The 17,844-nt window shown below is 42.9% G+C and overlaps 1 protein-coding gene across 3 annotated transcripts in view; it reads right to left on the bottom strand.

The window, feature by feature from the left end:
- ASTN2 (astrotactin 2) overlaps positions 1-17,844 on the bottom strand; it is a gene marked incomplete at its 5' end in the record, with an annotated part of 938,059 nt that overhangs the window by 311,031 nt on the left and 609,184 nt on the right. For all 3 annotated transcript variants that reach the window (XM_081237083.1, XM_081237081.1, XM_081237082.1), the window contains one exon: positions 13,191-13,379. In XM_081237083.1, the coding sequence (XP_081093209.1) occupies positions 13,191-13,379 (189 nt within the window). The remainder of the gene's footprint in view (positions 1-13,190; positions 13,380-17,844) is intronic.

The raw sequence follows: 17,844 nt of genomic DNA, 5'->3' as shown, positions 1-17,844 counted from the left end.
AGATTCGAAGACAGTGCAGAGTCTTACAGCCAGCAATGGTCCCATTACTGTGGTGCTTAAATAACCCTTCCTGATTGAAGGTCTATCCTTCATCATGGTTTATCTCTACAATCCCATCCCCTCACCTTCCTCATGATCCACCCTGATGTTCATGTCTGCAGATGCTCTGTGCTCTTACTTGCCTGGTGCACTCTCCCACCTAGCTAACTGGTCATCACACCCTCCAGGTTTCAGCCAGCATCTCTTTCAAAAAGTCTTCCCTGCTGCTTACCACACCGAGGTTGGACCAGTGGTCCATCTACATCAGAGTAGGGACCTGGTCTGTCTCCATTTTTTCATCCTCAATGCTTAATACATCAGAGGGGTTATTTAATGAAAACTTGTTAAATAACAAATGAGAATAAGTGGTAAAGCCAGGCCTGGAATCTCTGACCTCAAGTGCAGTCCTATGGTGACATCCCATTCCCTCTTGTAATTAACAGAACGACAATAACAACAAAGGACTTCTGAAGTGTGATTTCTTCAGAGAGTAATATATAGGCACTGCCTTAGCATAATGCAAATATAGTAAATTTCAGTGCTGTGGACTCCATTAATTAAGGATGTATAATGCTTGGCTAGGGGCTAGTCTGGCTTGTACCTTTGGAGTGTTTATTTTTTTTTTATTTTTTTTTTTTTTAAGTTTATTTATTCATTTTTTTAATTAGTTTCTGCTTTATAACAAAGTGAATCAGTCATACATATACATCTGTTCCCACATCCCTTCCCTCATGCATCTCCCTCCCTCCCACCCTCCCCATCCCACCCCTCCAGGCGGTCACAAAGCACCGAGCTGATCTCCCTGTGCTCTGCGGCTGCTTCCCACTATCTATCTACCTGACGTTTGGTAGTGTATACACGTCCATGCCTCTCTTTCGCCTTGTCACAGCCCACCCTTCCCCCTCCCCATATCCTCAAGTCCATTCTCAAGTAGGTCTGCGTCTTCATTCCCGTTTTGCCCCTAGGTTCTTCATGACATTTTTTTTTTAAATTCCGTATATATGTGTTAGCATACGGTATTTGTCTTTCTCTTTCTGACTAACTTCACTCTGTATGACAGACTAGAGATTGCTAAGCACATTATTACATTAGCAGTGTAAACAAGATCACCGTGGGGGGGGTAATGGCAGAAGATATTTAAGAGAACAAACCGCCTGAAGTCACTTTGGAAGCACCCATTATGAACAAACAATCACTGTGCTAATTACAATTACTGTGCTAATTACAATCTATCCTTATCTGCTCTGAAGGTTCCCTCCAGACTTTTCCTTCTGAGTGCTTCGACCTGCGTGAGTTACTGCCTGCATTTGAATGTAATGAAATTGAGGTTCCTTAAAAAAATGTCTCTGCTTCAGATGCCTCCGTGATTCGGATAGGCTCCCGACTCGGAGAGAAAGAATGTAGTCAGGGATTTTGAAGACAATATTAAAAACAAAACCAAAAGGAGTGGGGGTTAGGTAGAAAACTGAGAAGAGAAGTGAAACAGACCTGGTTGGTTACTTTTGTTGTTTTAGTACCTTTTGCAGATTACAGTTATGTCTTTAGGTTAGTTGGAGAACATTCAAAATATGCTGTGTATAAATTGTTTTCCTCATAAAATGACCATGCTTGGAATATTTAGAGATGTGAACATTGAGAACAAAATGTTTTTAAAAATAAAGTAGCTATTTTTCTTTCTTCTCTTACTATAATTAGGGAGGGAGATTAGAGAATCCTTGTTTAAAAATGGATCGCAATTCCCTGCTTCTCACAAAAATAAATAAATAAAAAGCATCTTTCACTAGGTCTTAATTTTACTACTTTCCTCTGTCCCCAATTAAACTAATGAGCCTTGACGGTATGAGATTTCGGTCTCAGCACTTAAGAAAAATAAAGCTTCACCCAGACCAATGTCCCCCCCCAAACGGATTTCTCACTGATTTTCTAGGAGTCTGCCTTCCACCTTTGATCTAATGCAGACTGTAGCCCAGCTCTCCACTGGAAAGCACCTTCCACGGCATCCAATGATGGCTGGAATTGTAGTGTGGGCAGACGGAGGAGGCTATGATCTGGGCACCCAGCTGCAGCTTCAGGACACTGGAGTCAGGATAAGTGCCTCCCCGATCGGTACTGATGCTCAGTGTCCTTGTACCCAACAGTGAGCAGAGCAGACGAATGGATGCAGAGAATGAATTGTGCTACATTATGCACTAGGGGCCTGTTGAATTGCAGGACAGCACTGTCCGCCCTGGCTGCTGCAAATCCAAAACCGTCTCTGCACTTGGTCACTCCGAGGGGAGACTCCTTCGGGACACCATGGTGCCCTTGTGCCACTGGACTTGGGACTCAGTTGCTGCTTTCAAACATGCACATGGAGGGGAAACCATCCTTTTCCATTCTCAGGCCTAACCTGGGCTCACATCTAGCATAAAGCTCAGTTTAACACTTTGCTATTCAAACTGGTCCTCAGACCCAGGAGTTCATTTGAAATGCAGAGTCTCAGGCCTTACCCACAACCCACTGAACCACGGCCTGTATTTTAGCAGGATACCCCGGCCATCTGTATGCACATGAGAGTTTGAGAAGCACTAGTGTATTTCATGTGTATTGAGTTCTGGCTATAAGCAGATGTATGGAAAATTCCTACTTTTAGATAGAGGTTTTGTGTATAATGATGATGATGAGCTATTATTTGCTTTCTTGCTCTTTGAGGATCAGATGGTTTTAGACCATATGCACATGGCGCTTTGGATACCACGCCTCACCTTTCTGAGCTTCAGTTTTCTTATGTAAGAAGTATGATAGGCAATCTGCTCTGTCCACATGTGTCATGGGAGAAATATCTGCCTATGCCCCTCAGAAACAGGCTTTAAAAAGAAAAGAAAAAGGGCTTCCCTGGTGGCACAGTGGTTGAGAGTCCACCTGCCGATGCAGGGGACACGGGTTCGTGCCCCGGTCTGGGAGGATCCCACATGCCGCAGAGCGGTTGGGCCCGTGAGCCATGGCCATTGGGCCTGCGCATCCGGAGCCTGTGCTCCTCAACGGGAGAGGCCACAACAGTGAGAGGCCCACGTGCCGCAAAAAAAAAATAATAATAAAAAAAATTTTTTTAATAAAAAAGAAAATAAAAAATAGTTTTCCAATATCAGTCATGCTTAAAGGTGTTGAGGAAATGTACCAGAGGATGTGATGAGTTGATAAGAGGGGGAGGAAATCAGGAAAGGTGGAAGGTGAGCAAGACTGATGTGAGGTCCAGAAGGGCTTACAGCTAAACCTTCATTCTGTTTGGATGGACATCCTCTTTGATTGGTCAATGCCACTTCTATGCTGATCATTAAATATTTTTAATATCACCCTAGAGGTGGTAGATTAATATAGTTCTGAAACTTTTGGATCTGGGCCCAGGCTATCAAATTCCACATAGCACACATGAGCATCTAAATGTCACATTGCTAATTAGATGTATTTCACTGTAGGTCATTCAGACAAAGCAGGCTACCCTATAGGACACAGGTGATACAACACATCAGCGAGATTATATCTCTCCAAAGGCTGGGATAAATACTCCCATAAGAAGGTGACCTTGGCTGCTGCCCCACCCCACATTGCTGGCTGAGCTGTCCACCTCCAACAGACCCATAGAGCAAGAAGGGCTACATTTCTGTCTCTACCCTGGGCATTTCACCAAAGCAATGTATGCACCAAAACATGTGTTAGTTGGAGGAAGTTGGGAGGATGACCATGACTCCAGTCCAGAGATGAGATCTGGGGGGATGCAACAGAATACATCTTCATTAACCATGTGGCTTCTAGAACTACGGGGAGAGGAATACAATTGAAGGAAAAGAAAACAATGTTTACTGAAAGCCTACTGATCTAGGACCCTTGCTTATTAGACTGTTAAATCCTTACCATAGCTCTCTGAGGATATTTTGGGGTAAAACCCACTTTACAGTTGACGATCTTGAGGTTCAGAGAGATTAGGATTTGTCCAAACCCATACAGCTAGAAAATGGCAGAGGTGGGATCTGGGTCCTGTTACTTCTGATGGTGGCACCCTGACACCTTGTGTTGGGTCACAGCCAAGAATGGGATCAAGTTCCCGCAGAATCACGCACATAAGGATGGCCTTTGCCTAAGATTCCTCCTTAGTTATTGGCTTGGCCGCCCGCTATGGCACCAGGATCCTCCCTGTCTGCTGAGAATAGGGATGAAACAGGGGCCAATCTCACTTAATCACCACAACACCACCAGGAAGTGGGTCTTGTTATTATTCATAATTTAGAGATGAGGAAAGTGAGCTTAATGAGCTAATGTGCCCAAGGTCAGAAAACTGGTTAGTGGCAAGTTAGAACTCGGACTCTAGAGCCTCGCATCTTAGACATCAGGCCACTGTATCTCCAAATTGCTGGATAATGTGAACCACCTGGGAATACAGTGGAAATTCATTTTCCCAGGCCCCTTATCTGGCGGGGTGGGGGGGAAAGATTGGTGGGTCTTGGCATAGCCCTAGATGATTCTTATGATCAGGTAGGTAGGAAAGGCTTCACTAGGCCCCTGGCCATGGCAGTTGAGTAAAAAGAGTGCTGTATTCTAGGTCAGAAGCCCTCAGTCTTTGTCTGAGCTCTGCCCTCACTTTAATATACAGAAGAGACAACAGAAGTCAGAAGGCGGGGAATGGCCAAGAGTGGTAGAAGTGGTAGAAAAGGAATGAAGACTTTCTGACTCCAGGACCTAAGGTACACTGGACATATTGGGTTTGACTCCTGTGGATGATGTTAGGGAACCTTGGAAAAATGGACACACAGAAAGGAGATTCTTCACAGTCAGCCCAGGAGTCAGGACTCCAGGGAAACTTGCCCCCTGACTCCTGTGATCCAGCCTCCAACTTCTGTCACTCAATCCACTTCAAAGATCTCACCATTGATCCCCCAGAGAAGGTAGCATGCAGCTGTGCCTCTAGGTCGTTAGTTGAAGATTTTGCCAAGAGCTGGAATATTACTACATAGAGACGCTGGGAATGTCCTTGAAAATCAAAAGCTAATGCTACTTTTGATTGATAATTTCTCCACTACCTGCCTCCTTTGCTTTCTTTTTTACAATAAGATCGTGGTATACTACAAAACACTCAGGCCTAAGAGTTTAGAAAAACAGCTTCCCTGCCTGGCTCTGCTGTTAATTATGGAACCTTGGTTTTGGTGTTACCATCTGTACAGTGTGGGAGTTGGATGCTATTTCCCTAAGTCTTCCAAGTGAATACAGAGAAGACCAATAGACTGGGGGTTGGAGGCCTGCCTTATTTATTTACTAGTTATATGGGATTTTAGGTAATTCACTTAAAAACCGTGAGCCTTGGGCATCTCATCTACAAATGGAGGGGGTTGTACAAACTGTTCTCCAAGGTTCTCCCATCTATAACGTCTATCGTTCCTTGGGATTGAATGAAGGAAACTGACAAGAAGAGAACATTAGTCTAATTACAGTTCTCAGAGGTGGTGATATGAAGTAGGAGTATCCCGGGAGCCTGGGAGGCACTACGGCTAAATGGGCTTTGTTGTTTGACCCATGTGCTGTCAGTTTTTAGCCGTATGACTGTCAGGCTAGTTAGCCTAACATCTCTGTGCCTCAGTGTGGTAAACAGTATTGATGTCCCACATATTTCTGGGTCTCTGCTTCTCTGCACATAACAGGATTTCACGTCTCAGCTCAACCCTTGGAGGGGCACCATGACCATGAGATTTGATTTGACCAATGCAATGTGAGCAGAATGTCACCTCTAGGAGGAAGTAATGAGAGTCAAGTTCCCTCCCCACTACGATAGCATTCACGGAAGCACATGGAAGACGATGCTCTGTCAGCCCAGATCCCCAAACACCAGGGTGAGCAGAACCACTGTGATTCTGTCTGCAGCATGTGGTATGAGCAACACACACACTTTCCTGTGAACCCACTGTAGTTTTGAAGTTGTGTGTCATCAAGACAAAGCTTAATGCAGTCTGGTTGACACATTCATTTCCTTTTTTGTAAAACCCAGTTGTTAAGAGCTACTTTGCAACAGGTCTTGGAAAGACTAAGTGAGAAAACAAAGTATGTAGTATAGGACCCGGCACACAAAAACGTACACACATGATTAAAGTGTAGAAAACAGGGAATGATACAGAAGCAGCGTGTACAATTAACCACGTCCCAGGAAAGCAGCAGAAAAACCATAGCTTTGGAGCAACTTAATAAGATGTGACTCAGGACCTTCAAGCGGGGGAACAAGTGGGTGCCACAAGTGAAAGCCAGCTTTCCTCAAATCTTTAAAGAGAATCCCTCTGTCTCACCAGGCGTGGGCTGGTGGTGCCTCATCCTGAATCCCACATCTTACCCAAGACCGTCCTCTTATGCTGTACAACACGCACATCTGATAAACAAACCAGGCTGGCAAGTGCCTTTCTAGTAAATTTTTCATGAGCACCTTACATTCTTTGTAGGTCATTTGTGAAGGCCTATGAGTAAATGTCTGTGGCTGGTAGAACAGTCTTTTTGATGAGGCTTTTGCAAAATCCACCATTGTATTCACTCAGCCCCCATTCCCAAGCAACTTCTCAGTGCAGTTTCTGAGACTCCAGGCTCAATAATAGTTCTTGACTGATGTTTATCTAAATCTCTGCAATCTATAAGCAAAGTTGACCTTTCTTTCTTATAAAAATGAGGTAGGATGGATAAGGATGGGAGAGGGAGGGAAGTAAAATACAAATGAACAAACAAAACAGCAAATACCACCAACCTCTGATGAGTTTATCTCACTCCAACAGTCTGTGCCAATCCCTCCTTGATCAAGAGTTAAGGGAAGGGAATTCTGATGGTGATTCTGCATGGGTCATTAAGACCAACACAGTTCACAGGAAGGGATTAGAAACAGCAAAGCCTGACATCATTTACTGCGTTTGGGGGCAATTCAGAAGTGAGATCTTTGACTTTTCACATTTGCACAGAACTTGGCATTTTACCAAAGGCTTTTATGTGCATTCATAATCCATCTGAACACAACTCCTAATCCAGAGCTCTCTCCGGGCACCACCCAGTTTCTTAAAACAACCCTTACTCCCTCCTGGGAATAAATTATATTGTGACTTCACTGTAAACTCTGTGTCCTTCTTTCTCTATCACTTTAGGTCCCTCCTTCAAGCCTTTCATGTTTCTTTTTTTTTTCTTAGTACATATATACATATATGTATATATATATGTATCTATTCTTTTTCAAATTCTTTTCCCACTTATGTTATCACAGAATATTGGGCAGAGTTCCCTGTGCTATACAGTAGGACCTTGTTGATTATCTATTTTATATATAGTAGTGTGTATATGTCAATCCCCAACTCCCAATTTATCCCTTCCCCCTGCCTTTCCCCTTTGTTAACCATAAATTTGTTTTCTAAGTCTGTGAGTCTGTTTCTGTTTTGTAAATAAGTTCATTTTACATATATACAATGGACTATTACTCAGCCATTAAAAAGAATGAAATAATGCCATTTGCAGCACCATGGATGGATGGAGATTATCATACTAAGTGAAGTAAGCCAGACAGAGAAAGACAAATATCATATGGTATTGCTTATATATGGAATCTAAAAAAATGATACAAACGAACTTATTTACAGAACAAGACTTTCATCTTTCACTCCTTCCCGGCTCCCCTACCTTTCACCATCTACCTCCTTATCTCTTTAACCCTTGTCACTACTCTGTATCTCTTTAACCCTTTCTGTGCCTGGCAATCCCTCCTTCTGTGCTCTGACTCTCCATATCTCCTCCATCCTTGTCTCTCCGCACGTCTCAGCTTTGTCCTTCTGACTGCTTCTCCTCATCACTCTCACCCTGCCGCTATCTTTCTCTGTGTCTCAGAGCTTGCTCCATACTTCATCTTCCCACATAGTGGATAAGTCCTGGACTTGTCAGGGTCCTAAACGCCTCCACATGTTCCTCTCCCAGAGACAGGCTGCAGCCTACGTGCGGCAACCCGAGGAGATAGCCAGGAATGGGGTCAAGTTCCTGCAGAATCATGTACGTGCAAGTGGGCTTTGCCTAAGATGCCCCCTTCGTTATGAATTTAGCATCCCCAAGACACCCGAGTCCTCACTCTCTGCTGACAGCAGGGATGAAGCAGGTGGCTCGTCTTAGCACACACTAATATGGAGTATGGAGAAGTTACATACGTCCCTTGTAACAGAACCAGAAACCAGGAGAACACTGGTTTGGGAGTCACAAATTCAAACTTTCAGTCTCAGTGGGGCCCTAAGTCATGGTGAGCACTGGGCAAGTAATATCCTTTCCTGGGCCTCAGTTTCTCCAGCTATACGATAAGAGGTTAGGTCTGAATTTTGTTAGTTTTTAAGAGTTTGTCCAGCTCAGAGATTTGAAACGTGAGGCTTTTTGAAAGCAGAAATCCAGGTTGCTCTTTCAGAGATTCAAGAGAAGACATGAGAGGCAGACCTGTCTTCTATCAGCAGTTGCTAGGTGTGGGGATCCAGGTAGGGGCAGGGGGGAGTACAAAGCAGAGTTGTGACTGTCGCACAGCAGATTCTTTAGCTGGGAGAGAGTTTGAAATCCCAGGCCAGGCAGTTGTCAGGAAATGCAGCATATGGGGCTGGTGGGGTGCCTGCTGGCTTCTCTGCAGGACTGGACCGGAGCTTACTTGCAGGAGGAGAGCAAGGAAGGAGAAGGAGGCGGGAAATGACAACAGCCTTTGATGTTGAGAACCTTACAGGCCTGCCTTCTGAAACTTGAAGGACAAAGGAGCCGCAGACTCCCCTTTATCTGGGGCTCAGGAAAGGAGACTTGAAAGAGATAAATTTAGTTTCATCAGAAGCCACTCACCTTCCCACAGAGGGAAGTCAATTGCCTTAGCGTGTGGCTCCAAGAGGTGACATGGTCTGGGGACAGAAATAATTGCAAAGAAAGTTTAACTGAAGCCAAGGATGAGCGAGCTGAAGTGAAATGGGCTACTCTAATATAATGGTAGTCTGGGGAGTTTCCTACATCTGGAGGCTGTTGTCAAAAGATAACAGTGTGGGGTTTCCCTGGTGGCGCAGTGGTTGAGAATCTGCCTGCTAATGCAGGGGACACTGGTTCGAGCCCTGGTCTGGGAGGATCCCACAGGCCGCGGAGCAACAAGGCCCGTGAGCCACAACTACTGAGCCTGTGCGTCTGGAGCCTGTGCTCTGCAACAAGAGAGGCCGTGGCAGTGAGAGGCCCGTGCACAGCGATGAAGAGTGGCCCCCGCTTGCCACAACTAGAGAAGGCCCTCGCACAGAAACAAAGACCCACCACAGCCAAAAATAAATAAATAAACAAATGTGGTGTTAAAAAAAAAAAAAAAGATAACAGTGTGGTGGTCTCTTCACTATACTGCTTTTCCTGAGCAAATCAGGGAAGATCGGCCCTAGCTATTCAGAGACAACCTAAGATGGAAGGGCTGGGAACACTAAATAGAGTGTTTGAGGCTGAAGGAGGACTCCTGATGGGGCTAAAATTCTGTCTGAGCCTGCAGAGTCCCAGGTCAGCCTTTGAGGAGCCAGGCTCTCCTTACCAACCAGTCTGTTGGTGGGGGGAAGGCAAGGATGCTGGACAACCAGGAGATCTGAGTTTATGGGCTAGCTCTGCAATGACTTGCCTTGTGACCTTAGCCAAGTCCCTTCCCCACGTGCAAATGAGATCCTGGGATTCCATGAAGTCCCTTCCGGATCTAGCACCTTACTACCCAATTTGGATCCTTCTTTTGGACAAAGCTAATCTTCACACTTGAGAATGGGAACTAGTGCCTTTGATCACTTATCACATGCCAGTCACTCTGATAGTTGCTATGAGAAATCAAACTACATAAAGCAAGCAATGTTGCCATATTACAGTCACCGGTATCTGATGAAACACCCCTTTTGAAAGATGGGGCAGTAGGATTATGCTTGTCAGGGATGGGGCCAGGATTTGGAGCTGGCTCTATCTGGAGATTTTTTTTTCCTGTCCCTCCCACTCCCCTCGCTTATCAATATATCTGGGCTTCTGCATGCTCCTTCCTGGACAGGAAAATGCCTTTATAGCTCTTCTCTCTCCCAAGAGGCACTGTTCTTTGCCATCACTTCAAACTCCAGTTCATAAGCCTCATCCTTTATGAAGCACTTTGTTATTCCTTCTAATTCCTTTCAAAAGTCTTCGTATGGGAACTCTGAAAACCACTGGCATCATTTGGAACGTTTCTTTGCAAATTAAGTGTTCACATATTTGTTTTCTAATGGAGTGTGTGTCTTCTTGCAGACGTGTAAATTCCTCTCTTGAAGGCCAGGGACAATTCATGTTTTCCTTTGGATTCCATGCAGCATTATTCTATCCATCATGGTACTCAACACAGGGTTTCATAGACTATTAAAACTATAGAAAATCAGGACTGTAGAATATCAGAATTAAAAGTAGCTCATCCAGATTGCCCTTAAATTTCTCCGAGAGTTTTTTTTTTTTTTTTTTTTGCGGGGGGGTACGCGGGCCTCTCACTGTTGTGGCCTCTCCCGTTGCGGACCACAGGCTCCGGACGTGCAGGCTCAGCGGCCATGGCTCACGGGCCCAGCTGCTCTGCGGCATGTGGGATCTTCCCGGACCGGGGCACGAACCCGTGTCCCCTGCATCGGCAGGCAGACTCACAACCACTGTGCCACCAGGGAAGCCCTCTCTGAGAGTTTTTTAACGAAGTAGCATCAGCCTTGGCTTGAGCATCTGGGAGTTGGAGGACTCGACTCTGCCATTAAATTGCTCTGTGGCTGCCAGTACTTCTATCACCCTTGAATCCTCCCTCAACCTTACCCTTTGCCGGCAACTGTTCCCTGGCCCTTGTCCATTATACCTTGCAAATATCTCCCCCAATCCCCTTTCTCAATTGTGTTCCTATCATCCTGGTTGAAGCCACTAACATTCTCAAGTAGCTTCCACAACAGACACCTACTTGACCCCATTCCACTGTTTTCCTTTCCACCCTCATTGCAATGTACTTCCGCACAGCTACCATGAAGTCAAAAAATACAATGCAATCATGACATAGTCCCCTCTTTTAACCATTTAAGAGTTCTCCCTTTTGCTATTAGAATAAAGACTTTGCCTGCAAGACCCCCATAATCTGTCACTGCTTACCCCTCTGGCTTCACATCCCATATTTACTCAGCTTCAACCACATCACATTCTTCTTCTCCTGAAACCAACCAAGTTCTTTTCCTTCTTAGAATATCTGTCTCTGCTTGAAACCTTTTACAATGCTAGCTCCAACTCATCTTCCAGGAATTAGTTAAAGAGCACTTCCTCTGCAAGGTAGACTGTGAGCCTTACTGTTTTCTCATCCAATAGATGTACTCCCCCTCCGCCACGCACACACTCTACTCCAACCAAATTAGATCCCACTGTTAACTGATTACCTGGAACACTGCATCTTTACTTCATAATTCCTGCCATAAATTAAGTACCTAAGATTACACACACACACACACACACACACACACTATATCTAAGCACCACAGGGTTTGAAGCATGGTACCTGGGACATAGCAGGTGCTCAACAAGCATGTGATAACTACACAGATGAATAGTTTTATGGAATTCACATTTTCATTCTAGTTCTATAAAATGGGAAGTGATAAGGTATGTTGGATTAGAAGATAAGAGCAGGGCTTTGGAGTCAGCCAGATACACATCTGAATCCTCCCTACCCCTCTCACTAGATGGTGACTTGGAGAAAGTCAGTTTACCTCTCTGGTGTTGACTTTTCAACTGTAAAATGGAGGCCATGGTATCTCAAAGGGTTTTCATTGTGAAGCTAAAATGGTACTACCCTGGCTCTTTTACTTCCTATAAGGGGGATTTGGGAAAGTCACTTAACACTGCCACTTCTCATCTGTATAAAGGGGATGACAACAGCCTCTGCTTCACGGGGCCATTGTGAGGATGACATTAAATCAAGGAATGGAAAGTGCTTCGAATGCCCACAGCATGTGCTAAATTAGCGTTAGTCATTATTATTATTTTTAAAATACTTACCAAAGAGCTTGGCATATAGAGTATTTCCTGATAAAGAGTAGCCACTCCTACTACAATCACAATTATTATTATTATTTTTACAATTATTATTAATTAGATGACAGGATGAGGACGAGGATGATTATAACGGTGATGTTTCTTACCAGTTCTGACCTTTGTTGACATGACCTCACATGGTAGGGAGAACCCTTCTTTGGAATAATATCCTATTACATTTTTATGCAAAACTGTCTCAAAGTATAGGTTTTTTTTAAGATAATCATTTCTTATACACGGAACAGTTCTTCTCATGCTACCATCTTATGGTTTTCAGATTTTCAGGCATGAATAAATCCCACCTAAGGCCTTTCTTCTCCAGATAGAACAGCCCCAGTTTCTTCAACTCTCCCAAGAAGACATTCACAAGTACACTGCATGTCTAATCTTCATAACATTTGGCCAACCCAGACCCTGTCCTGTTTATTCTTATGTGAGAGTAGTCTCAATCTTTTAATTTCACATGTACCTCTGTATTTATTAACAGTGAAAGAGGTCTTTGACATACTGATGAGCAAAAAAAGCAATTCCTAAACAGCTTTACTGAGAGTTGGCATGTCTGTGTGTTTGTGTGGTGTGTGTGTGTGTGTGTGTGTATACACTGATATACAGATAGAGAGGGAAAGAGAGAGAGAGGTGTTTTAAGAATGTTCAAGAAAATGTTAATTCTAGCTATTTCTGGGTGATGGGAATTTTATTTTCTCGTTCATTAAATGTCTTTATTTTTGAACTGCCTGAATAGCCTACATAAGATACTTATTTTTAATAGACGGAAAGATTAATCACATTAGAAATTCCATTAACTGTACTTACAGGATGATTTAAGATTGAATTGCAAATATGTGGATAGAGTTAGAAAATGGAAGGGTAGAATAAATAAAGGCTAGGTCAGTGGAAAAGGAACTTCAGGGAATGGACTTTGCTGACTGCTGATACTTCATGCACAGGCATTAGTAATTTGGGGGAGATGTTGATCAGTGTAATAGACCTCTCTATCCCATGGTGCCCATGGCTTCCTCCCCCTGCCCAGATTTTGGGTCAGTGACTTGATGAGTGAAGTGCAGGTGTGTGTCCCATACCTAAAGGTCATCTGGAAGACTTGGCCTTGGTTCACATGCTGGGTCCGGTTGTTGTAACCATGTAGCATCTCTCCAAAGAGGGTGTTGTTGAACTTGGAATCAGGTTTGAGGCACTTGGGGCCCTCGCAGACATCGGAGAGCATCAGGCAGGATTTTCCATCAGGAGCCAGCTTGAACTCCTCCACACAACTGCACGATAAAACAGGGCCAAGAGTTAGCGCGCATGCTCAACGCCCCCATTGGGGCTGACCTAAAACCGAGGCCTCCTTTGCCTGCAAAACAGGTCAGAATTTAGGAATGGATACAGCTATTCTGGCTAGAATCTATCTAGGGCACAGGTGTCTAGAGAGAAGCACATTAATCCTGCAAATTGGTAAATTCAAGGAAAGTCATCTGTGACATTTTGGAGGAGTTGAGGGGGAAGTCGGAGAGCACATCCATACACAAAGCAAATTTAAAAACTGTTTTCCATGAACACACAAACTTTAAAAAGCAGGACAGACCAATTCACAGGGAATTATCAACTAGCTTCTCAAACCAGAACCTATTCCCAGTGCATCTGCTGGCCAAGGTTGAAGACTGTAACAAAAACAAGGTTTTTATTGCCCTTGTAGCTCAGAGGTGATCCTTCCAGGACCATGGACAGCGCATGGTGGCGGGGGGGGGGGGGCGGGCATCGGGGCAGCAGCCACAGCTTCTGTTCAATTAGCAATGTTAGCAGCCTCTGTTGATCTCTAACTACCTAATCCTGACAGCAGAGGGGCCCTTGACATGCCTTTGAAACTGGGATGGGCTCCACTATGGCCCAAACAGGCATCTGAATGGGGTGTGGAAAAAAATATTTGCAATTTGGGATGTTTACAGTGGGAAAGAAATCTCTTAGAGAGGCATGGGGGGGAAAAGAGAAAGCAGAGGTCCTAGCCTATGAAAAATCAATTCAGAAACTGAAATTCTGTGAATGTCTATCTGCTCATGGTCCTTTGCTAGGCACTGAGGGTAGGGTGCACGTAATAAATAAGACACAAGAGAATAGGCTGTACAATTGAAGATAGATGTAGAATGTCATCTTTGTTCCTTGTGATATATGTGAACCAGGCAAGTCATTTTACCTCTTTGGTCTCCAGTTTCCTCATCTGTAAAAGGGGGTAGACACTACTATCCTACATTAATCCACTAGGCTGCTATGAGGTTCCATGATACACTGACTGCACAAACAGTTAGAAATTGCAGTGTACTTAACACAATAAATATAGAGAGGTTGTAATGGTGGCAATGGTGGTATTTACTTATTGAGCATATGCTATTGACTAGCCACTTTGTATGTTTATTTTCTAATCACGAAAAAGGTAGTATCATCATTCCTGCTTTACAGAGAGCAACAGGAGGAGCCACGAAATAAAGCATGTCACACCACGAGTAAGTGGCAAAGCTGACGTTCAGAATCAGGTCTGTCTAGCAACAAAGGTAACTCTTCCCTCACTTGTCTTTTCCAAATACATTTGTTCTTATTTGCATGACATGACCCTGGTTACACTATGCTAATTGGAGTCAGTAGAAAGTAGTCAGTCTCTTATCGGCCTTTCTTTCATGGGATGAAGTGAAGATCTACTGAATCTGACTGCAGAAAGGCTCATGTGGGAGAAGGGAGGGGCTCTGTGACATGGTTTGGGAAGAAAGTATACCCAGGATGCAGGAACCACTAGCTGATGCTAGAGACATAGAACCCAACTGAAGGCAGGAAGTAGGCAGGCAGAGCTGAAAACATGACCCAAGATCACTCCTATTGAAAACTCAGGAACACCTTACGTCTGAAGCAAGCTGTCACTCTGTCCTTGTTTTCCTCTAACTCCCAGTGTATTGCACAGAGGCACCGACTGTCTTTCCAATGTTTACATGCTCCTGCCCAAAGTACAGTGGAAAGCTCTTGGAAGGAGGGCTACCCTGGTACCTTGGTCAAGTCTATCCTGTCTTCTTTTTGCATCTATTAAATACATGCAACTCTCCCTTCAAAAAGCTGCAGTACAGATAATGTGAGTTATATAAATGTGCAGAGTATATGGTAAGTTCTCAGTATAGTCCCATCCATTTATTCCAAAAGGTTCCCAGCAAATACGGGAAATGATATACTGGATAGAGCTCACCCTCTTCTCTCTCTCCCTCCCCACCCGTGCCTCTCTCACACATACACATACACACACACACACACACATGTGCACCTATGAATGTATACATTGTTGTTGTAAAAGATTTGATATTATCAAAGTCTATAGAGTAAAACACAGAAGTTCTTCATTTCTCACTCCACTCCACACATATCCTTACTTCCTGTTCCAGTGGTCATCATTGTTAATAATTATGTATTCTTGTAGGATTTTTTCAATGCATTTAGAGATCTACTATATACATATTACACTTTTTATAATATACAATATATTATTTTAATTTTTATATCATATATATTTTAAAATTATAATTTTCATAATAAACTCATAAACAGAATTACCCTATACATTGTTGTGAGATATGCATTTGTACCTAAATTCTTGGAGATCTTTTCAAATCAGTATACGTATAGATCGATCTTTTTAATGACTGTTTGGCATTGTGCAGTATAAATGTACCATAACGATTTTACTTAATCTTTATTGATGGGCATTTTGGTTGTTTATAGCTGTTTGTTATTACAAATGGTGCCACAGTGAAGAATTTTGTACATATATCACTATGCATGTGTGTGTTTCTATAAAACAGATTTTTTTTTACCATCTTTAGTGGAACATAATTGCTTTACAATGGTGTGTTAGTTTCTGCTTTATAACAAAGTGAATCAACTATACATATACATATATCCCCATATCTCCTCCCTCTTGTGTCTCCCTCCAACCCTCCCTATCCCAACCCTCTAGGTGGACACAAAGCACTGAGCTGATCTCCCTGTGCTATGTAGCTGCTTCCCACTAGCTATCTATTTTACGTTTGGTAGTGTATATATGTCCACGCCACTCTCTCACTTTGTCCCAGCTTACCCTTCCCCCTCCCCGTGTCCTCAAGTCCATTCTCTACATCTGCGTCTTTATTCCTGTCCTGCTCCTAGGTTCATTAGAACCATTTTGTTTTTAGGTTCCATACATGTGTGTTAGCATATGGTATTTGTTTTTCTCTTTCTGACTTACTTCACTCTGTATGACAGTCTCTAGGTCCATCCACCTCACTACAAATAACTCAATTTAGTTTCTTTTTATGGCTGAGTAATATGCCATTGTATATATGTGCCACATCTTCTTTATCCATTCATCTGTCGATGGTCACTTAGGTTGCTTCCATGTCCTGGCTATTGTAAATAGAGCTGCAATGAACATTGTGGTACAAGACTCTTTTGAATTATGGTTTTCTCAGGGTATATGCCCAGTAGTGGGATTGCTGGGTTGTATGGTAGTTCTATTTTAAGTTTTTTGAGGAAACTCCATACTGTTCTCCACAGTGGCTGTATCAATTTACATTCTCACCAACAGTGCAAGAGGGTTCCCTTTTCTCCACACCCCGTTCAGCATTTATTGTTTGTAGATTTTTTGATGATGGCCATTCTGACTGGTGTGAGGTGATACCTCACTGTAGTTTTGATTTGCGTTTCTCTAATGATTAATGATGTTGAGCATCCTTTCATGTATTTGTTGGCAATCTGTATATCTTCTTTGGAGAAATGTCTATTTAGGTCTTCTGCCCATTTTTGGATTGGGTTGTTTGTTTTTTTGATATTGAGCTGCATGAGCTGCTTGTAAATTTTGGAGATTAATCCTTTGTCAGTTGCTTCATTTGCAAATATTTTCTCCCATTCTGAGGGTTGTCTTTTCGTCTTGTTTATGGTTTCCTTTGCTGTGAAAGGAAATAGGTCCCATGTGTTTATTTTTGTCTTTATTTCCATTTCTCTAGGTGGTGGGTCAAAAAGGATCTTGTTGTGATTTATGTCATGAAGTGTTCTGCCTATGCTTTCCTCTAAGAGTTTGATAGTGTCTGGCCTTACATTTAGGTCTTTAATCCATTTGGAGTTTATTTTTTATAAAACAGATTCTTAAAAGAGGGATTGCTAGATCAATGTTTTATGAATTTTTAAATTTTGATAGATCTACTAAAGGGCTATCTGTAGAGGCACTGCCAGCTTACAATCCTATCACTGATGAATGAGAGAACTCATTTCTCCATATCTGTCATGTTCATTATTGCCAATCTGGGATGGCAAAAATTAATCATTTTTTTTTTGGATTTGCGTTTCCCTGATGACTGGCGAGGTTCACCATCTTTTCATGCCGTGGTCATTTGTATTTCTCATTCTGTATTTCTCTTTATCCATCCATGTTTTGTGAGACTTGTCTTTTTCCTTATTGGTTTGTATATGTTTTGCATATTTTCTCAGTAGTTATCTTTCACCTTCCAAATTTTCTTCCAGTCTGTACTTGCATTTTAATATTGCTTTTGATGTCTTATAACCTCTTTATTCTGGTCCTTTATTGCTTTTGAATTTTGTGTGATGCTTAGGAAGCCAAAAAGATGCTAAAAAAACCCCAATCTTTCTTTATGTTCTTGTAGTATTTATATAGCTTTTTCATCTTTGGTTATTTAATCTGTGTGGCATTTATTTTTGTGCATGGTGGGAGTG

The sequence above is a fragment of the Mesoplodon bidens genome, assembly GCF_964165515.1.
Source record: "Mesoplodon bidens genome assembly, chromosome: 6".
NCBI lineage: Eukaryota > Metazoa > Chordata > Mammalia > Artiodactyla > Ziphiidae > Mesoplodon > Mesoplodon bidens.
The sequence above is the reverse complement of the archived record's forward strand: the minus strand, read 5'-3'. Positions and strand labels throughout refer to the sequence as shown.